The following is a 23,416-nucleotide window of genomic DNA, read 5'->3' on the forward strand; positions in this document are numbered from 1 at the left end:
TTAACACCAAAATATTAGGATAATGAAAAAAGTTGTATTGGCTTCGTGGAAAGGGTTGCAATTTAAATAATTTCTCAGATCCTCCATTTCAAATAGTTTTGAGCAACCCAGACCTCATGCAAACACAAACAGAACTCCACCAAGAGATATTTCTGAAGAACCCCCAAAGTAAAACACCTTCCTCAACGAACCACAAGATGTCCAGTAGCAAAGTTCAAAAAAGAAAAACAAAAGACTAAGACTTCACTTCAGAATTTCTCAGGTATCAGAAAGCTGCATAACTGAGTAACATAAGAGAATATTACAAAAGCAGAATAGAAACTGTTAAACACAGTGATCCACATCAAGTTCTCTGCTAACAGCTTTGAACTCGAGGATCACACAGGGCAACTGAGTAATTATTCAGTCTCCATTGCAGATGAACCTGTAGCAGAACTGATATGGAGACTACTTAGTTGATGTATTTAAAATCCACTGCTGGTCCCTCCCCCTCTATTTTTGTTCTCGCAGTTCCTCCCCACTCTAACTTGCCTTCTCTCCCAGCTCAGACCTACTCATTTTGTGGATGCTTCTATGAACCAGTTCCCCCTTCCCTCTTGTGCCTTCCCAGCATCCACCTTGCCCATCCCAACTCTGGATAAATTTGGATCTCTTCCACGTCCACTTGTCCACTACAGGGCTGGCAAGGTTTTCTGGAAAAAAGTGTTAAAAACCAGGGCAGCTGTCCTTTATGAGGGCACCATAAGACGTATGAGGAAAGAAAACTTAAGGTTGTATGAGCTCCTGTGAAAAACACATTCCTTAAGGAACGTGAAATCTAAAACTGGAGAGAAGGTGAAATGTTAGAGAAAATGGAGGGCCACCACGTTGAAATACTGAGCAAGTGAGGAGGGAAAGTGTGGAATTCAAATTCAGCAGCAAAGCGTGTGTTTACTTTCATGATCTTTAACAGGGCCTGGGTTTCCCTCTCTCATCTTAAATTGTGTCACCAGAAAGCATTCCACAGGTATAGGAGTTTCTTGAGGAAGGCAAACATTTCTATTTTCACTTTTTTTAAACCATAAAAAAATCTGTAGTGGCTATCATTTTGTATTAGAAATGCTTGTAAAATACATCTGATGAAACCTGACATAAATAACGTTTTTTCAGACTATCCCAGCAACTAAGAGCAAAGCTGCCAGAGGCAACATCCGCGGAACTGGCAGAGTTGGTGGAGAAACACTCCGACTTTGCCTCCAAGTGCTGTTCCATAAACTCACCTCCCAATTACTGTGACTCAGAGGTAGGAAAACCTTACCTTCTACCGATTGCTGTGGATGACGTGAAGAACCCATGCGTTCATTTTTTATTGAAATGCAAATATGTGAGGCTTTTCCTGGTGTCACTAGAAGCACTGTCTCTAATGAATTTAAGAATCATTGTTTCTACATATTATACTCATTTAAAAGCAAACCGAGGAAATGGCATTGTGGCTCATGAGGTTAAGCCTCTGCTTGTGAGGTTCACATCCTGTATCAGAGCGTGGTTTGGAGTTCCAGCTATTCCATGGTTCTGAACCAGTTTCCTGGGAGGGAGCAGATGATGGGACAAGTACTTGCACTCCTGACACCCATGTGGAAAACCTGGACAGAGTTTCTGGCTCCTGGCTTCCGCCTGGCCTATCACTGGCTGTTGTAGGTATTTGATGACTGAACCAGCAAGTGGAAGATATCTCTCTCCTTCCCTCCTTCTCTCTCTGCTTTCAAAATAAATAAATATTAAGACATTTATGGGGCCGACCCTGTGGCGCAGCAGGTTAAAGCCCCAGCCTGAAGTGCTGGCATCCCATATGGGCACCGGTTCTAGTCGCGGCTGCTCCACTCCCAATCCAGCTCTCTGCTATGGCCTGGGAAAGCAGAATATGGCCCACGTCCTTGGGCCCCTGCACCCACATGGGAAACCCAGAAGAAGCTCCTGTCTCCTACTTTGAATTGGCTGAGCTATGGCCATTGCAGCCATTTGAGGAGTGAACTAGCAGATGGAATACCTCTCTCTCTCTACCTCTCTCTGAAACTCTTTCAGATAAATAAACCTTTAAAAAATAAAGACATTTATAATACGACAAAATGTTATACATTAATAAACAAAATGGGTTGTAAATACTGGCAGCAAAGAACAGTATAGTGTTTTCTAGTCTGTAGTTTGTAACCTACTGGTACCTTTTTAGAATGAAGAATGAGAACATGATATAACTCCCAGAGTCTCTCACATAATACAAGTAAATATTTCATGAAAATTTTATTTCATATAAATGTGTGTATTTACATAGCTATATATGTATATACATTATATACACACACACACACACAGGCAGTTTGATGAAGGAAATACTTTTAGAAAATAAAATGGAAGTGATGACATCAGCTTAATTAAACAAAGTTGAATTTAGCATTTTTGTAAAAAAATGCAAGGAAAAAATGCAGTAAACAATTTCTGAAGATCACATAAATGTTTCTTTACCATAAATTTTCTAAAAGTCAAAGAAAGATTGTTAAGGATATTGAAATGTGCTTCATTTTTAATTACAGATTTTTCTTTTATCACGTGGGTTCCAACTCTGAAAGATTCAGAAGTTAGAGCTCTATAGCTCTTCTAATTTCCCTCTACAATCCTCCCAAATCTTATAGTTCTTGGATTCATCGTCATTTCATTGTCTCTCTTCTGAGCAAGCATTTGGCTTGTTTGTTAAGATGCCCATTAAGATTCTCCTGTCCTATGGCAGAGGACCTGGGTCTGATAACCAACTCAGGTTTCCTGTTCATGCAGACTCTCAGAGGCAGCAGTGACCACCCAAGTAATTGGGCTCCTGCCACCCATGTGGGAGATCTGGCTTCAAGCTTCAGTCCCAGCTGGGACAGTTGCAGGCATCTGGGGAGTGAATCCATGTATGAGAGCTCACTTGTGTGCTCACATTTTTTCTCTCTCTGCCTTTCAAGTAAATTTAAAAAATTTAAAATCAAAATATCCCTTTTCTTCCTCCCTATCTTTCCTCCCACAGGTTCCTTCCCACAACCCCCTTTTCTCATTCTCTCCTTCTCTCTCTCTCTTAAATGTATTTACATAGTTGCCAGATCTTTTATTTCTTGTGCAAATCAGAGAAGGTTCTAGTCAGAGGTTTGATTTTCTAAGGATTGGTGTTTTGTAACCCACTGCATCTCAGGCCCATTGCTTTTCTCCTGCAAATCAAGGTGTGAGGCTGCTCCCTTGTGTTTCAGCTGTCTTTACTTATAAAGCAAGTGTGAGGGAAGGGAGCATCCAGGTTAGACTGTCCATGATTTGCAGACCTGTGTAATGCTCAACTTCTGCCATTTTCCTAAGTGTCTGATTTCCTTCACCAAGAAACCAAATGTGCCCTCCTCCCTGGAGGAATATTTTATCCACCGTCTTCAGAGTCAGCCCATTGGTTCACATCGTCCATTTACCTGTTACTCTTCCGCCATCATTTCCAGTACTTAGAATACTCAGAGCATAAGGGCAACCATTCATCTGACCTTAATGCTTTGTTACTATAGAGTGTTAAGTAAACAGTCTAATTTGGAGGCACTAGTGACAATTTAAAAATTTTGTTATCTCGTCCACTGCATTTCCAGAATATAGCGACATGATGAGAAATAAGTTTATGCCACATTATACTCACCCTTTGCTCAACTCTTTCTGAAGTTCATGGTATTGAGTTTCATCCCTTCCCACTCTGCAGATGACTGCTGAGATTTTTCTGACCACAATTTCACTATCGCTCACTTTGTTGTCTGCTGGGAAAGGAGCATTTATAATCCACTTGTGACTCATCATTTTTCTGTGTCTCTACAGAAAAGTAATTTAACTGGAATGTAAAGATCAATGCTATTTAAGCCAATAATTTAATACCTAACAGAGGATCTTTTAAGTGAAAGAACTTACATGAATTTTTGCTCATTTATTAAACCATGAAAGAACTAAAGCCTACTTTTTATTACAACACACTTGAAAATACCAAGAGATTAATAAAATCACAGATGTAGCAATGTTGGAAGAAAACCATGACAATCATCTAGCATAATTCTCCCTCGGTTAATCCTTTCTAGAGGTCATTTAGCTTTCCTTTAAATACTTTTTTATAGAAAACTTGTATTTAATAAATATAAATTTCAAAGTACAACTTTTGGCTTATAGTGGATCTTCTACCCATAACCACCCTCCAACCCACAAACCATCCCATCTCTTACTCCCTCTCCCATCCCTTTCTTCATTAAGATTCACTTTCATTTTTAATTATCTATATACAGAAATCAACTTTATACTAAGATTTCAACAGTTTGCACCCACAAAGGTATACAAAGTATAAAGCACTGTTTAAAGACTAGTTTTACTGTTAATTCACATAGTACAACACATAAAGGACAGAGATCCTACATGGGGAGCAAGTGCACAGTGACTCCTGTTGTTAACTTAACAATTGACACTTATATATGATGTCAGTAATCACCCAAGTCTTTTGTCATAAGCTGCTAAGGCTATGGAAGACTCTTGAGTCCACAAACTCTGACCTTATTTAGACAAGGCCATGATCAAAGTGGAAGTTCTTTCCTCCCTTCAGAGAAAGGTCTATTCTTTCCACTGGGATCTCACTCGCGGAGATCTTTCATTTAGGTTATTTTTTTTTTTTTGCCAGAGGGTCTTGGCTTTCCATACCTGAGATACTCTCATGGGCTTTTTAGCCAGATCCAAATGCCTTAAGGGTTGATTCTGAGGCCAGAGTGCTGTTTAGGTCATCTACCATTCTATGAATCCGCTATGCATTCTGCTTCCCATGTTGGATCATTCTCTCCTTTTTAATTCTTTCAATTATTATTAGCAGACACAAGTCTTGTTTATGTGATCCCTTTGACACTTAATCCTATCTTTTTGATCAATTATGAACTTGAACTGATCACTTGGACTAGTGAGATGGCATTGGTACATGGTACCTTAATGGGATTGATTTGGAATCCCCTGGCACGTTTCTAACTCTACCATTAGGGGTTAAGTCTGAGTGAGCATGTCCCAAACTGTAAATCTCTGCCCTCTCTTATTCCCACTTTTATATTTAACAGGGATCACTTTTCAGTTAAATTTAAACATCTAAGAATAATTGTGTGTTAATTAAAGAGTTCAACCAATTGTATTAATAGAACAAAAAAATACTAAAAGGAATAAATTAGTAAGTTGTTCCTCGACAGTCAGGACAAGGGCTGATTAAGTCATCATTTTTTCTCATAGTGTCCGTTTCACTTCTACAGGTTTCCTTTTAGGTGCCCAGTTGTCACAGATCAGGGAGGACATATGATATTTGTCCCTCTGGGACTGGCTTAATTTACTCAGCATGATGTTTTCCAGGTTCCTCCATTTTGTTGCAAATGACCAGATTTCATTGTTTTTGACTGCTGTATAGAATTCTATAGAGTACATGTCCCATAATTTCTTTATCCAGTCAACTGTTGATGGGCATTTGGATTGATTCCATGTCTTAGCTATTGTGAATTGAGCTGTAATAAACATTGACGTGCAGATAGCTCTTTTATTTGCCAATCAAAATGCCAAAGACATTCTTCTCAGATCTGGAAAAAATGATTCTGAAATTCATATGGGGGCACAGGAGACCTCAAATAGCTAAAGTAATCTTGTATAATGGAAACATAGCCAGAGGCATCACGATACCAGATTTCAAGACATACTACAGGAAAGTTATTATCAAAACAGCATGGTACTGGTACAGAGACAGATGGATAGGGGCCTGCACTGTGGCACACTAGGTTAAATCCTCTGCCCATGGTGCCGGCATCTCATATGGGTGCCGGTTCTAGTCCCGGTTGCTCCTCTTCCAGTCTGGCTCTCTGCTGTGGCCTGGGATAGCAGTGGAGGATGGCTCAAGTCCTTGGTCCCCTGCACCCACATGGAAGACCAGGAAGAGACTTCTGGCTCCTGGCTTTGGATCGGCATAGCTCTGGCTGTTGCGGCCATTTGGAGACTGAACCAATGGAAGGAAGGCCTTTCTCTCTGTCTGTCTCTCTGTGTGTGTGTGTGTGTCTTTAAACTATACCTGTCAAATAAATTAAAAAAACAGATGGATAGACGAATGGAACAAAATAGAAACACCAGAAATCAGTTCAAACATCCACAACAAACTCATATTTGATCAAGGAGCTAAAACCAATTCCTGGAGCAAGGACAGTCTTTTCAACAAATGGTGTGGGGAAAACTGGATTTCCACATGTAGAAGCATGAAGCAAGACCCCTACCTTATACAAAATCCATTCAACATGGATTAAAGATCTAAGCCTACGGCCCAACACCATCAAATTATTAAAGAACATCGGAGAAGCCCTGCAAGATATAGGCACAGAGAGACTTCTTGGCAAAGACCCCAGAGGCACAGGCAGTCAAGCCAAAATTAACATTTGGGATTGCATCAAACTGAGAAGTTTCTGTACTGCAAAAGAAATAGTCAGGAAAGTGAAGAGGCAACCGACAGAATGGGAAAAAAAATATTTGCAAACTATGCAACCGATAAAGGATTAACAAGAATCTATAAAGAGATCAAAAAACTCCACCACAACAAAACAAACAACCCACTCAAGAGATGGGCCAAGGACCTCTATAGACATTTTTCAAAAGAGGAAATCCAGATGGCCAACAGACACATGAAAAAATGTTCAGGATCACTAGCAATCAGGGAAATGCAAATCAAAACCACAATGAGGTTTTACCTCACCCCGATTAGAATGGCTCACATACAGAAATCAACTAACAACAGATGTTGGCGAGAATGTGGGGAAAAAGGGACACTAACCCACTGTTGGTAGGAATGCAAACTGGTAAAGCCACTATGGAACACAGTTTGAAGATACCTCAGAAATCTAAATATAGTCCTTCCACATGACCCAGGCATCCCACTCCTCGGAATTTATCCAAGGGAAATTAAATTGACAAATAAAAGAGCTATCTTTTAAATACTTTTATCTATTTTCATTTATAGGCAGAAATAGCCAATTTCACTGCCAGGTAGCTTCACTGAATTAAGCCTTGCTATTCCTTTCATAATTCCTATGGAACCTACCATGGCTATCACAGTCAATTAGAAAACATCTATTCTCTGTCAATAGCAACTCTTTTACACTTATTGTGTTTTTAATGTCTTGGGCTATTAGACTCAGCTCTCCAAGCATTTTAATGGAGTTTCGTTTTGTTACTGTATAGTGTTCAATAAATAGTCTTTACTTAGCTTGACAAATGGTGTTACATCTTGTTCAATTTTCTTTATAAACCTCAGGAATTCTGATTTCCAATTTCTATGTTTATAGTCTAATCCCAAACCTATTTGCTATTCTTGTTTGTAATAATATGAAAAGAATTTCAAATGATAGAGTAGAATAAAATCTTATTTGTTAAATTCTGCTGAAATATTTTATTATAATTCACACCATGTAAATTATTTAACATAAAAGCTGAAAAAGTTGGATTGTTAGATATTTTGGTCATTATGGACATTAAAACAATTATATGAATTATACCTTTCTTTCATACCAACTTGCTTTTAGTAAATCAAATTTAGGTTAATTTTAGGATGTTTTAACTCCGAAAAATAAAATCACCTTACCTAGAATTTGTTTGCTACTAGCACAATTGGCTATGAAGGTCTCAGTCATTTAAAAAATGAGTGTGTGGGACTTAAATATTATTTTAGATTCTAAAAGAAGTATCACTTCTAAAACCTTTCCCCTGTCCTTTTGTTATCCATTCATCCAGGTAACCCACTTCCCTTTTTGATATTATACAAAACAAACTTGAACACAAAGTGCATGCTTCTTTTAAGCCAGTTGCTTTTCAGTGTATGTTTCAATATAACATACAAAAGGCTCATGGAAAAAATGTGTTATGGAAAAAACTATGCATAGATTTCAAAACTTTGGCACCAAAAAAGGAATATTTTTAAAATTATTTGTTTCAAATCTTTGAGAGTCAGAAAGAGCAAGAGAGTGCAAGCCCAGGCACTGGTTCATTCCACAACAGCCAGAGCTGAGCCAGACCAAATCTAGGAACTCAGTCCAGTTCTTCCCCTTAGGTGGCAGGATCCCAACTGCTTGAATCATCACTTCTGTCACTCAGGGTGAAGTCAGGAGCCACAGACAAGTCTTGAACCCAGGCACTCTGCTATGGAATGTGAGCATCTTCACTGGTGTCTTAACTAATAGGCTAACTCTATACCTCAAGCGCATAATTTAATTCCATTTTTCTATGAATCTTTAGGAGTGCCCTTGCATTACCATTGCAAAAACATTTTTAGTTTCAACTGCCATGGTAAAAAGCCATGTCTAACTTTCTATTTTTCTTGCTTTATGATCATTAAATTTATAGCAGTGCTGCTGCTACTAAGTAGCCAATCTTTCAGTAATTGAAAAGAAGTAGAAGATGAACCCAGTTAAGACTCTTGTGCACATTTACTTATTTATAGCAGAGATTAGACCATCTGCGTTTCCCTCAGCCTTTCTAATCTGATCTCATAGCTAAGTAATAAGCTCACTCTTCTGTGACTTCATGCTATGGCAACATCTGTTGTAACAGCAGTCATTGTAACTCCCAATGCTTAGTGTAGTTGTGTGTCCCCCTACCGTATAAGATTTGGATCACAATTTGTCAAATCCCCTTGTCCCATATTTGCTTGGCAAACTTTTTCCTTAAAAGTAACGCTCATGTAGTTCTTTCACTCCAAGTTACTTATGCCCAGGGGATTGACCTCTGTTCACCATTCTCCGTATTCTTGGTACAACTGCTGAAAGAAGGGCCACAGGGGCTTCTGATCCCCTAAAAATGGTACAATAGGTGAAAATTTACGCCACCCTCATCCTCACCTTGAAATGACCAGAAACTAGAGCAATCAGTGTGATTTTCTTCCGGCTTTCCCAAGGCACTCTCAACGGATCCACCTGTTTGTGTCACAGAGGCCCATTTCCCTTCAGAAAAACACAGTTTAAAAAAAGACAAGACATGAAACATTTTTCCCCTCTTATCTTCATGCAGGTGTGGTATCCGCATGCACTCCTATGAGAACGCATTACTGTGCTTCCTCTCAGATGTGCCAGCAGAGTGCTAGTGGACACCACCTGTGACTTTCCAGAATATTCAGGAAGCCACTGTGATGTGCTGGCGTTGATCATTCCATTCTTGAAAACTGAGATAGATGCAGGTGACCAAGTGGGAGCTGTGCAGAAAAGAGTCTGACAACATAGTAAGCCCATCACCTCCAGTCTCCCACGTCAGGGAAAACTGGCGTTTCCATTTTTGATTTCCCTCTCTGTAGGGACAGATTTCATGACATGTGAAGCTGAACATCAGTATGCTTATGTGTATATATATTCATGGAACAACACAATTCTAAATATTAAGTTCTAGTTTAATTCCCCATTTATATACGGGTTGAATAAGAGTTACAGAGGTTGCATGTTGTAAGGAAAATGTTAAGTTTATTCCATGTTAGTCTGTGACTCTCTCTTTGTCATTGTTATAGATCTCAGCCCTAATTAGGTAATAATGACCAAAGCAAAATATTGGTACTAAAGGACTACTAAACTATTGGCTGAAAATAAAATGATTAATGTTAAAGTAGCAAAAATTATACTAGGGCTGCAGTGTCACTCTGAATTTCCCCCATCTTGCTTTCTGGAAATTTGCCTCTTCTAATTACACTCTTTTTACATCAACATTTCCTTTTTACTAACTCTGTCCACTTTGTATCCAAGTTACTCTTCTTGTTTCAAAACATAATAAATAAGATGCTTTAACTCCTTCCTGGCTATTTTTCTTTAGCCTGCTCTTACAGCCAAGATTCTTGAAAGAAGAATCCTCAGTTCCATTAAGTCTGCAACCCTTTTCAGTCTGGCTTCTGAGCGTACTGTACCACAATCAATATATTCATACCAACAATCTCCTCCTTGCTGAATTTCATAAACAGTTCTCAGTCCTTATGTGCCTTCTCTGCAAAATACTTGATTCTCACATCTATTCCTTCCTTCCTGACACATTTTCTGTGGCATCAATATTATCACTTTCTGGTTTTTTGTCCTCTTTGATTCTGCCTTTCTTGCTCTTCTCACCCTCCTCTTCTATCCATCCCTTAAGTTTGTTTACCAGAGTTTTCTCCACTCCCCTTCCTCACATTCATGGCGCTGCATTTTCACAGGAGTTCTCACAAACGCCCATGCCTTTGATCTCCAAACCTCTACCTCCAGCCTGCTTTCTCCCCCAGCAGCCTACATTCTGATTCAACTGTCTACAGGCCTCTCCAACAACTTCTTATCCCACAGGAAATTCAAAGGCAATATGGCCAAAACCTCCCCCTAAAACTTACTCTTGTGCTTCCTAACCTTGCAAATATCATCACCATTCACTTCTTTTCCAAGATGATAATTTAGTGATCCTGAGTTCACCTTCACTTTTTCCACACACATCCAATCAAAATCAAATCCCTATCAACATGAACTCAGTATTTCCCAAACTTCCACTCATCTTTGTCAATGTTCTTGGGCCCTAATTTTAAGAAATCTTCTCTGCTGGATTACACCCCCTCATTTGGACTCCCATAGCATTTCCGCTCTATTGCCTCATACCCAATCCCACCTCTGTACTAAGGACAAAATAACCTCTGTAACACACAAAATGGTTAATGCACTCCTGTAATAGCTTTCCATTGCTTCTGAAGTTCAAATGTTTTTTAACAACAATAAAGAACAACAAAAAACTCATGAGTTTGGACCTCTGATTTCCTGGCCAGCCTGACTACGTATCATATCCTTTGCCTCCTGAAATGCTTGCAATTTTCCAAACACATAAAACTTGCTCTTACTTCAAGGCCTTGGCACATAATGACTCAGTTCAGCTTGTCCTATCATTCCTCAGGCTAGCCCTGGCTAAATCTTTCATCTGGCTTTAGGATTGAATTTAGGCAGTCTCCCCTGGGAATATTTCCTTGGCACTTTTGTATGATTCAGTAGCCTACAGACATAATACTCCATTAACAATCTAACATTCTGTTTTCATTGTCAGATTGATGCTGAAATAAAAAATCTCCCAGAGCCCTGATGCAAATGTTGAACATAGGTAAGTTTTTGTTGTTGTTGTTTGTTTTTTAATACAGCATCAATGAATACCACATACTACAATGGGGGAAGGAGATTTTATTAATTATGGATGCAAATTTACTTTCAAATTTACTGATCCCCAGCCTCCTGCTACATCCATCACAACCTCATATACAGGATAATGACAGCATAACCATCATTTAAGGATTTCTGATGCACTTGAGTAGAAAAATGTTGAGTTTATACACAAAGCTCATCAAGTCTAAAACATAACACAGAAGCCTTGTTAGGAAAGAAACATTCTTCAAACTAAAGCAACACTGTTGAAATATAATCACTTATTTAAATTTTATATTTTACCCATTTAAAAGTACTTTCTGTTCTTACTTTATCAGGCATTTTATTTAGATGTAACTCCACACATTAAACTGAAGGTGAACTTAATCTTGCATATTTCCACAAAACTTTTTCTCTCTAGATTCAATTATATTCACGCTAAAGATATTATATCTGAGATTTTTAACTGATGCAAACAATCATTTGGGTTTTCTCCAATTTTAGTTGAATCAGTGATTTTTAATTTTTAATGATGTTAACTGTATTTTGCTGGCTTATGTAATGTGGAAACAAAAGCCCTCCAATACATTGGCTGATGAATTACAGAATTTCATCATATTTAGCTTTTCATTTGTCAATTATTTGAATCATCTAAAGCATTAACAAGGAAAACTAACATTCTGAGAAACAGTATAAGAGAATTGATTCAGGAAACATGTTTCTGGAATCACCTAATCTATATTAGAATTCAGACTTTAATTACCTATCTTTGGGAACTTGAGCAAGTTATTCATATTGTCCAAAATTCACTTTCCTTATTTGGTAAAATGAAAATTTCTACCTCACTGTGTTATTATAATGGCTGAGACTGTAATGTGTATAAAAGCCATAAATATGATTAAAAATAATGAATAATATTGACCAAGCTGTTACTATTGCCTCTACTACTATTATCATCATCACCACCATGAATCTAAACTAAATTTGTTTCTCCTACCCAAAATGTATTGTTGGCTTTTGCCACACACATATTAGATCCTAAAGGAAAAGTGAGTTTCTAAGTAATCCTGGGAATAAAAATCAAAATGCAAATTGCACTTGCAAATACCCTCGACTTAATACCTTGCCTCTGTTGCTGAATTATTCCTGTGTCCACATCTAAGTGAACTAATTTTCCCTTTATTTTAATTCACCTGTTAGATCTCCATAAAGTTAAAATGGCTATATGCAAATTTCCTCACCTCCCTCCCTTATTAAGAAGAAAGGTTGTTTTAAAGCCATGAATTTTGCATCACTGGGCTATGCGATTCCTCAAGAATCCTGAATGCATTTCCTTAGTGTCTAAGATACAAAGGTACTTTAAAACATTGATGGAATTCAGAGCAAAAATAATTCAAAATCCATGCATATGAGAGTTATTCAAGAAGTTCATGGAAAATAAATGAACTTTTTATGAAAAAACTTGCATGGATTTCAATTTTTTTTTACACCAAAATAAACTTGCTTTTAACTCCAGTTTTTTCATGAAGTTTATGAAATACCCTCATATATATATTTTGGGGTTCTAAGATAACAAATTGAAATAAGAGAAAGTCTCCTTTAAAAAGGGAGGAAATACTAATTTGATGGATTTCAAAATATTTCTTTTTAAACTAACAACTTTCAAAGATAGTTTTAGTGCTAACTAAATCAAGAGGTGATTTCAGTGATAGATCAAAGAAATTTCTATTGGAGCAATTTGTATGTTTTGTAGTCATTATCTTCATATTATAAATTTTATGATAATTTTGTGATATATTAGTATATCACTGTGGCCTTTAAATAATCGTCCAATTTCTGTATCAGTCTTTGGCCACCAAAACACAATTTGATTTGGATAGAAATTCTAAAATCATTCCCATATTTCTTCCATTAATTTCAACAATATACATTGACATTGAGCTCTAGTTTGCCAATGTTGATTATGATAAACAGGCATGGATAAAGCTGAGACGCTTCCAACTTCAATTGTATCAAAAATAGTTATGCAGCTTTGGAAAAATGGATTATATCTTTTTAATAAGCCTGCTAGGCTTGGGTTACCTGATATCCAGAAAACACAATCTAACCCTCCTTCTAGGTTTCCAGATACAACCAGCAGATTATTGTCTTAAGTTTTAGGGAAAATGTTGTAACTATTAAATAACCCTGGATTCATTCAGTTGTCAAAAGCACTGCCCCAATATAGCACAGGCCCAGTTGTGAGCTGCTCTGAACCCAGTTATTGTCTTAAATGATTCCAGACTAAGAGCTAAACAACTTTCCTCGCCACCCCAAATAAAGCAGTTTTTTCATCATATTTTAAATTATTCCAGAAGATAGCCATTTTCTTTGATAGTTTTTCTTTCACTACAGCAGGTAAGCACTTCAGTGACAGAAGGAGCACAATATTCAGGGCCTAGCAATTGCTAAAACCATTAGGTGAACTTTGGCTGGCTATGCCTGTGTTTTATAAAAACTTACCTCTTTCGACTCAGGGATTTCAAATGTGTAGAAGCTGAAGCCTTTTGTCTCAAAGTTTTCTGATCCCTAAATACACCTAAAATTCATGTCTTCGGTCAACAGTTCCATGCTATTTCACACCTATGGTCTTCTTACAAGCTTGAGTTGTTGGTTTGACAGTAATTGATCCCCTTCATCAATTTTTTTCTTTAAAAATCCCAAACTTAATATGGCTACATTTGCATATGCCAGTGGAGAAGGAATTATTGTCTCTTAATATATCTCACAAAACCAAGTATTTTTTTTTCCCCTTCAGCTTTGGAAGTATTCCCTAGGTTGTTATAAGGTGAATGAGCCACCTCAGGGTACAGAATTAAGTCTCAAAGCTGTTTTAGATACCTAAAATCACACACAGCATAGAAGGGTGTTCATGCTGTGAGAGAAACCTGAGAACTGAGGCTGAGGGTTCTTCAACAGATTTATGTCTTCCATCTCGTCTAACTCCAAGTCATAGGCACATAGAGGGCAATGAAAGATGGGATTTCTTGTGCCATGCAAATAGAACTGTGATATGATTTTATTATACTTTCTTGGAAGAGGAAAAAAAGGGGAGGCATCTTTACCTTAACACAAAGAAGGTAATTTGACAAAATTCACACTGCTTAGTGTTTGACTAAAATAAAAACTACTGGACTATTATCTCAATTCCTTGATGAGGTAGCAGTGTGTGTATTATGCTAATGTTTCACTTTTTTGCTCTGGTAGTAATTACTCATACTGATAGCACAGAAAAATCACAAACATTATTTTGAAGGGGGAAAAAAAAAAAACTAACCAATGCCTCCTGCCACAATAGTAATTAATGGCTTTAATTGTCACTATTATTTACTTCAGGAATTTATTACTTTTTTAAAAAGATTTTATTTATTTATTTGACAGGTAGAGTTACAGACAGTGAGAGGGAGAGACAGAGAGAAAGGTCTTCCATCTGCTGGTTCACTCCCCCAAATGGCTGCAATGGCTGGAGCTGTGCCGATCCAAAGCTAGGAGCCAGGTGGTTCTTCCTGGTCTCCCATGCAGGTGCAGGCGGCCAAGCACTTGGGCCATTCTCCACTGCCCTCCTGGGCCACAGCGGAGAGCTGGACTGGGAGAGGAGCAACCGGGACTAGAACCCAGTGCCTACATGGGATGCCAGCACCGCAGGCAGAGGATTAACCTAGTGTGCCATGGTGCCGGCCCCTACGTTTTTTTCATTCTGGATCCATGAGGCAGGCCATCATGGATATTTGGGTCATGCTAGACAAGTGTATCTTTGGCATGAATATAAAAAACATATGTATAAGTATAATATAAAAATATAAAAATTCATGTGTTCAGCAGTTTAAGAGTACTTCAGAAAGTCCATAGATGATGGAATTAAGAGGTTATTTTGGCAAAAAAAAAAAAAGAAAAAAAAGAAAAAGAAAAAGAAAAAGAAAAAGAAATCCAAGGGCTGCCACTATGGCGCAGCAGGTTAAAGCCCTGGCCTGAAGCATCGGTATCCCATGTGGGCACTGGTTCTAGTCCCGGCTGCTCCTCTTCCAATCCAGCTCTCTGCTGTGGCCTGGGAAAGCAGTGGAAGATGGCCCAAGTCCTTGGGCCCCTGCACCCATGTGGGAGACTCAGAAGAAGCTCCTGGCTCCTGGCTTCAGATCAGTGCAGCTCCGGCCATTGTGGCCATCTAGGGAGTGAACCAGCAGATGGAAGCTCTCTCTCTCTCTGTCTCTACCTCTCTCTGTAATTCTTTCAAATAAATAAAATAAATCTTTTAAAAAAGGTTATTTTGGCAAAAAAATTGAAATTCATGCACAGTTTTTGCAAAGTATTAATTTTTATGAATTAACAATTTTTGTCTTAAACTTTTATTGTATATTTTATGAGGTACAGTATAAAATTTCAACACATATATCAAGCTAGATGAACTTTTTGAAAACCACTCAGATGGATTTCAAATTTTTTCACCAAAATAAACTTATTTTTAATTCCATTTTTCACAAATTTTTTCTAAAGATTTAAGAGTCAGAGTTACTGAGAAAGAGAGAGAGAGACAGAAATATCTTCCATCTGCTGACTCACTCCCCACATGGCCACAACAATCAGAGCTGGGCCAGGCTGAAGCTGGAAACTTCATCCAGGTCTCCCACACGAGTGGCAGGGGCCCAAGCACTTGGGCCATCTTCTGCTGCTTTCCCAGGTGCATTAGCAGGGAGCTGGATTGAAAGTGGAGCAGCCAGAACAGGAACCAGTGTCCGTATGGGCTGCCAGTGTGAAGGTGACAGCTTTTCATACTATGCTATAGCACCACTGCTCCCCATCCTGCCCTATTTCTAAAGCATTTTCTATAAATTTTAAGTGCGCTTGCACTATGATTGTTGTCCATTAACTTTATTTTTCTAACATACTCATTTTCATTATTCTCATAGTTCTACAGCTGCAGCCACCTTGGGCAGTGACCTCTGCTGGCCTGACCTGAGCACAAGCACTGGGCTTCTGGGGAGACATGTAGGATGCTCCCTACTTCTCCCAGCCACGATGTCTTCTTACAATGATTTGCTACAAAATAAAATGAACTATAATGCAAACCATATACATGACTGAAACTGCTGTTACTCTTCAGCCCTGTCTCTGTGCCTTTGACCGAGACACTCAAAGTAGGCAGCTTCACCCTCACAAATCCCTGCTCTGTTCTAGATCTCTGCTGTTTCCTTCTAAAAGATTCACAACATTAAGCATCCATGTTACAATGACCAACACACCGAACTCCATCCCTGGCTAATTCTCAGGCTCAGCAGGTACCATTAAGGAAGGGTTAGCCATCCTTCTAGCATGGACAGCTGGGAGAAGTCACTTCTGAAAAACAACGGAACAAAACAAAATAAAACCTCCTCCTGAGAGCACCTTCATGCTTCCTGCGGCAGTTTCATGGTGTTTATTAGGTAATTCTGTGTTGTGAAAGGAAAATCTGTGTAGCTGGAACAAGTTTATTTCTCCTGAAAACTCCCAAAAGCAATTTACTGAAGCACAGTTCTATAAGGCATGTTTATTTTTCAGCTTCATTCCATTTATATCAAATATCAGTGATATTTAAATATCTGTGGTATTCCATGTGCCTTAATTCTACATTGTTCTATGCAAGATATTTTCAGAATAAATGTCTCTCCGAAACTAATAAAAAGCCCAGGAAAACATTCTACATGTAGAGCGAATTGCATCAGAGAATTTGAATTCACTTCATAGTAGATACAGAATATAGGATAGAGCTGATGCATAGTTCATGGCAAACATAACCGAAGTCAACTGAAATCATCCCTCTCACTCTTCAAGAGTCTAATCACAGCAAGGAGCATTTCACTAACTGAGACAAGGCCAAGAGCTCATGCGTTAGCTTCCAGGAACTGGGATATAAAATGCCCACTCCCTTGCAGCTTCCATGGCAGACGGTGCAGCCCCCACTCTGACAAAGATCCCAAACTGAGAAATCAACCTCCAGTAGACGCTCTTCAGGTGCCGTGAAGTCAAGAAGCAGCAAACTCTTCACTATATGTTTAGACAGCACTGAACTTTCTTCTTCGTTACTTCTATTAAAAATTAGTTTATTGAAGCTTGAAACTACACTGAGAAGCAACTATTATTGGTAAAACACAAGGAGACGGCGACTCTACAAGGCCAATCAGTGACTCAGGGACACAGAGTTAGCAAATAACAAATTAAGTGCTTGGGTTTCAATTCCAGCGTGGGACAGGCTGATGGGCACACCTGCAGCACATGGACCCTAATCAAAGCAGGTTTGGAAGCCTAACAGTAACTATCAGTTGAAGAGTCCCAGTTACTGCATCTAGTTCTGTTTCTAAATGCATTTAATCACTAGCGCCTTCTCCTTTATTTACCAGTTATTGTTTTACAAAGTTAATTTTGAAAATTCTGCTCGGTTCTTGAGAGGTCATATTTATAAATGATGGATTCCTGCAAACTGATTCATTGTGGTCAAGTACTGGTATACACAGCCAGGTAACACTGTTTTTTTGACACTAACTAGTCAGAGTATTATGTGATCGAAGGAGTGTTTTTGTGGTTCCCACAACTATATTGCCCAGAAAACTTGTGCACCTTTTACCATTTTTCTTAAGAACTGCCGATACAATATTCTGTCACTTTAGTGTGCTCTAATTTCAGATTGTATACATATGAATGTGCCCATATTTGTTTCACTTCAAAGAAGTAGAGATATTTTTGTTAAGACATTGCCCAAATATGCTTACTTCCCAAGGGCTGTCTGCCGTGGAAAAAATGTTTTGAAAATGCTGTCAGCCAAAGCTGATTTCACTCGCTCCCGTCTTACATAAGAAGGCCTCAGTTTTTCATACTTTACTTTGCACTTTCATCCAAAAACCTGTTCTCATCATGAAAAAAGGAAGCTATTCTTTATGTTCGAGAACAGAATTTACAAGTTGTATCAGAGTTCTCCAAAGAAGTAATAAAAGAGAGATAAAAGAAAAACTGGCCTACTCCTCACCGTGTAGTTGGGAAGGTGAAATCCTCAGGGCAGGCTGACAGTCCAGAGTTGCAGGCAAAACTTCTGTGTGAAGTCGTAAGGTAGAGTTCTTTGCTGGGAAACCTCGGTTTTCACTCTTAACGGCCTTCAGCTGATTGGATGAAGCCACTTCTCATTACCAATGGCAATCTTTACATAAAGTCAGCTGGTGGTAATGCTTCATCACATCCAAAACACCATTAGAGCAATGTCTAGATGATTCTTTCACCAAACGAATTGGTGTCAGAGCTGAGCCAAGTTGTCACACAAGCTTTCAGTTGTCATCAGTCACCTAATTTCAAGTCTTTGGAGGGACAGCACCAACCTGCTTTCTGGATGCCTACCTCACCCTACAGGTGCTTCTCAAACATCACCCCTACACCATCATCTTAAATAATCTTCCCAGGATTAGTGTCTTCATACCTCACCTGGAAAGTTTGGAAAAGCAAAGCTGCTTTTTAAGGGCATTTCGGTTTAAAAACCTAAGAAAGCAGGGATGGCTGTTGTACACAACAGGGGTTTTTCTACTTGTGGAATTCCTTATTTAGTGCAGGGTTAAGTTTGTCACTATAAAGTAAATGGAAGATATATCATTGCAAAAACTTAAAGAAAAATAAGAAAGGAAGGAGGAGGGATGGTGGGAGTGAGAGATGGAGGGAAGGTAGAGTGGGAAGGATCATTATATCCTTAAAACTGTGTATGAATATGTGAAATGTGTGCCCTTTATATAAATTTTCAAAAATTTTTAAAGGATTTTTTGACAAGTAGAGTTATAGACAGAGAGACAGAAAGGTCTTCCTTCCGTTGGTTCACCCTCCAAATGGCCACCGTGGCCGGATCTGTGCCAATCCGAAGCCAGGAGCCAGGTGCTTACCACCCGGTCTCCCATGGGAGCGCAGGAGCCCAAGCACTTGGGCCATCCTCCGCTGCCCTCCCTGGCCACAGCAGAGAGCTGGCCTGGAAGAGGAGCAACCAGGACTAAAACTGGTACCCATATGGGATGCCAGCACTGCAGGTGGAGGATTAGCCAAGTGAGCCACAGTGCCAGCCCCTCAAAATTTTTAATGCATTAAATTAAAAAAAAAAAAAAACACTGCTTCCGATGCCTGTATCCTGCATTGGAGTGCCTGGTTTGATCCCCACTTCCTTGTACTCCACCCAGCTTCCTGATAATATACATCCAGGGAGGTGTAGAGCTCAAGTAGCGGAATCCCTGCCACCCAGGTAAGAGACTCAGGTTAAGTTTTGACTTCCTGGCGTCTACCTGACCCAGCCTTGGCTTTGCAGTCATTTTGGTAGTGAACCAGTGGATGTAAGATTTATGTCTGTCTGACTCTCTCTCTCTCCCCCCCCAACCTAAATGAAAATAAATATTAAAACATTTTTAAAAACACATAAGAAGAAGGCAGGCAGTAGTGAAGATGCCACGTGGGACATTAGTATCCCATGTCAACTCCCTGGGTTCAAGTCCTGGCTCTGCTCCCGATTCCAACTTCTTGCTGAAGCATACCCTGGAAGGCAGCAGGTGACGGCACAAATAGTTAGGTGCCTGCCACCATGTAGGAGACTTGGACTGAGTTCCTAGCTCCTGACGCTCTCCTGGCCCAGCTGTTGCTATTCTGAGCATTTGGGGAGTGAACTAATAAATGGGACGATCTCTCTCTTTCTTTCTCTTTCTCTTTCTTTCTCTTTTTCACGTTCTTTCTCTTTCCTTTTTCTCCCTCTTTCTCATTGCCTATCATAAAATACTTTTGAAAATAAAACTATAAGAAGTAAAAAGCCATCAGTTATTCATTGAATTCAGCAGTCTGAGGTCATAGTGAAGCAAGAGTTTAACCAGCTTCATAGTTCACCCAATCCCCATTTAGATAAGTATCTGAAAATAAGCAAGAAATCTTAAAAAGTCACTTTTATTCCTGGTCTTCCTTTGGTGCACCTCTCCCCATTCAACCTATAGACCAGTGATTCTCAACCCTGACTGTGCTTTAAAATCACAGAGATTTGGGGGAAAAATACCAATGACCAGTCCTGAGTTGAACTTGCTATGCAGCCAGCCTGCACACCACAGCTTCAGAGGCTTGTAGCCCTCATCCAAATGAAGAAAACGAAGGCATCTGAGCTCAATTAACCCTTGTTGGCTAAGTGATCGTACCAGAGCAAGGGTCAATCTCTCAATCTGGCATTGCATTTTGAGCATTTTGTCCGTAATTATAGAATGAAACTTTTCTCTTCCTAAAGAAAGCCGGTCATTGATACTCAAATCAAAAGATTGCCTTTCCCAGGGGCTATTTCATCCTTGTCCTTGTCTTCCAAGAGCTGAAATATTCTTTTCTCCACTAGGCCAAGAAAGCACCTAATTGTTCCTCCCCTCACACTCATCACAAGGATCCTAGTTTCATAGCTTAAGTTTCTGGCAAGGTTTACTTTGGAACTAATGATAGGAGTACCGATTTACTCATCTGTAGATCAGGGGCTTGGGATTCATATTGCATCTGCTCTAGGCATAAAGTTTCTAATAGCAGGTTAGGTGCCTTTGTCCCCAGGCTTCCAGGACAGAAGCATCCATCGTGGCACCTGCTGTATATGCTCCACCAGGAAAAGGAGACGATGCAGGATTCAAATGAGAACCTTTGCCTCCACCTTGTGGATGACACATCTAAATGCTGATGCTGTGCAGAGGTCAATTCTGAAATCAGATCTTAACAAAATTGCTAATAGAAAACCGTGGGGGAATGGACCTACTTTGGGCTAGAGCTCTATCTAGAGAATCATAAAATAGTTAGCAACATACATAATTTTCAACTTTTATTCTCAGGGATTTTAAAACTCATGCTAATTGACTCACATGACAAAATCAGCCACCCAGATTTTTCATTCAATGCCTGATAATGCTTAAAATTTTGAGGAAAAAAAATCAGCTCCATTTTACCACTGAGAATAGAGCTTTAGTGATGGTGTTTAATGTTTCTGATATATTAGAAATCCTGCTGTTTAATGTAAGAAACAGTAATTGTTAGTTTTCAAAGGACTTTATTGTTACCTAACCTTCACCGCGATCACATGGGGCAGATAGTCCAGGTCCTAGTCCATCTAATTTACAGATCAATGAGTCCAGTGAGATGAGCACAGGAACAAGTCCACACACTGACAGCAAAGACTAGGCTAACAATACAGGGCACGAATGGGACACTCTGCCACTTCCCTATTGCTTAGTAATGTGCTCCACAGAGAGGGCTTCAAACCACAGCAATCATTAAATGTGCTCCCAAATCTGGAGGTTGACTGGGCTCAGTCTGCCTCACGCAGGGGCAGGTGGCAGTGCCTGGGGCCATCCTGAAAACCTTTCCATTTGCAGGTTTGGCAGCTGGGCTGGAAGGAATCAAAAAGCTGGGGTCTGCAAGAGGTGGGGCTCCTTGCTTCTCTCTCTAGCCAGTCTCTGCAGGTGATATCTCCACATCATATCCTCAAAGCAGTCAGACTTTTCACACAATGGCTGAAGGTCCTCAGAGCGAGTCTCCCAGGAGACCATGGCAGAAGCTGTCATTTCTAGGGGACTCTCAGAAGTCAGGTGACACCTTTTCACCTGTGTCCACCCATCAATGAAATTCAGGCACATTCAATATTCACAGAGAGGGGAAATAGCAGGTTTTCCTAAAATTTTTTAAATTTATTTTCATTTTATTTGAAAGAGAGTGATCTTCCATCCTCTGGTTCATTCGCCCAAATGCTCATTACAGTCAGGACTGGGCCAGGCCAAAGTCAGGAGCCAGAAACTCCATCTGGACCTTCCACATGAGTGGCAGGGACCCAAGGACTTGAGCCATCATCTGCTGCCTCCCAGGGTGCTCATTAACAGGAAACTAGCATCACAAGCAGAGCCAGGATTTAAATCCAGGCATTCCAATATGGGATGCATGTGACTCAAATGGCTTCTTCTTCTTCTTCTTCTTCTTCTTCTTCTTCTTCTTCTTCCTCTTCCTCTTCCTCTTCTTCCTCTTCTTCCTCTTCTTCCTCTTCTTCCTCTTCTTCCTCTTCTTCCTCTTCCTCTTCTTCCTCTTCCTCTTCTTCCTCCTCTTCCTCCTCTTCTTCCTCTTCTTCCTCTTCTTCTTCTTCTTTTTGACAGGCAGAGTGGACAGTGAGAAAGACAGAGAGACAGAGAGAAAGGTCTTCCTTTCCCATTGGTTCACCCTCCAATGGCCACTGTGGCCGGCGCGCTGCGCTGATCTGAAGCCAGGAGCCAGGTGCTTCTCCTGGTCTCCCATGCGAGTGCAGGGCCCAAGCACTTGGGCCATCTTCCAATGCACTCCCAGGCCACAGCAGAGAGCTGGCCTGGAAGAGGAGCAACCGGGACAGAATTCAGTGCCCCGACTGGGACTAGAACCCGGTGTGCCGGCACCACAGGTGGAGGATTAGCCTAGTGAGCCGCAGTGCCGGCCCCAAATGGCATCTTAACAGCAGAGCAAAATGCCTGCCCCTCTATGTACTCTGTGCATACTCTCTCAACACTGAAATTGGCAGCTGAATATATGAGGGGTCTTCAAAAAGATCACGAAAACTGCATATTATGAAGAAACCATGCTTGGATTTTGACAAGTTTTGTGCCAAATAAATTTATTTTTTAATTCTATTTTTTTCCATAAACTGAAGTATCCTCATACAGTTCAAACAATTCTGAATGAGATTTTGCTATCAACCACAATTATTCAGTAAAAATAATAGAAAAGGCCATGTTTATATTTTCCTTCAATGCTGTTTCACAAGAAAATTGCGCTATACAGACTAGGTTTGTAGAATATATACCTCTTGATAAACATTTCTCATCAACACTTACAAAGCACGGTCCCTATGATCAAGGTAACTTCCACTCTCACATGGAAAGCAGACATGTAGACTAACAAACTGGACAACAACTTTGCAAGCAGAGGGAAGGGAATCACTGATGATGAGCTGAGAAGAAACTGGCGAGTGGCAAGCTTCCAAATTTGAACCTTGACACAGCTGTGTAAGGTGTAAGGGTGCTGTCTGGTATCAGTCAGCTCCAGGGAAGACTACCTTGTAAGGCTTATTGTCCACACAGGGAGCACGCCAACTCTCATTTCTCCTGCTGAATCTCACCAGCCAACCAGCCTTCCTGAAATTCCACCTGGGAAGTGAAGCTCAGTGGGACAATGAGAAC

At 39.8% G+C, this 23,416-nt stretch overlaps 1 protein-coding gene and 1 long non-coding RNA gene across 32 annotated transcripts in view; one reads left to right on the forward strand and one right to left on the reverse strand.

Annotated features, from left to right (window-relative positions):
* The window catches only part of GC (GC vitamin D binding protein), a 47,631-nt gene extending 31,338 nt beyond the window's left edge, over window positions 1-16,293 (forward strand). The window contains 3 exon segments of the mRNA NM_001082204.1: window positions 1,150-1,282; window positions 11,098-11,151; window positions 16,133-16,293. Coding sequence (NP_001075673.1) covers window positions 1,150-1,282; window positions 11,098-11,133 — 169 coding nt within the window. The 3' untranslated portion in view covers window positions 11,134-11,151; window positions 16,133-16,293.
* Window positions 1-19,306, reverse strand: part of LOC103350779 (uncharacterized) — a 123,814-nt gene extending 104,508 nt beyond the window's left edge. For 12 of the 31 annotated variants that reach the window (XR_016212101.1, XR_016212102.1, XR_016212090.1 and 9 more), the window contains exons 1-2: window positions 18,223-19,306; window positions 3,677-3,843 (exon numbers count right to left, since the gene is read on the reverse strand). This is a non-coding gene — a long non-coding RNA (uncharacterized LOC103350779). Of the gene's footprint in view, window positions 1-2,599; window positions 2,908-3,676; window positions 3,863-8,906; window positions 9,009-18,222 lie in introns of those variants that run through there. The other 19 variants (XR_016212106.1, XR_016212120.1, XR_016212111.1 and 16 more) reach the window with 7 other exon arrangements.
* Window positions 19,307-23,416: the final 4,110 nt, after the last annotated feature.

This window comes from Oryctolagus cuniculus, chromosome 8 (assembly GCF_051225735.1).
Source record: "Oryctolagus cuniculus isolate XC-2025 breed Fujian yellow rabbit chromosome 8, ASM5122573v1, whole genome shotgun sequence".
Taxonomy (NCBI): Eukaryota; Metazoa; Chordata; class Mammalia; order Lagomorpha; family Leporidae; genus Oryctolagus; species Oryctolagus cuniculus.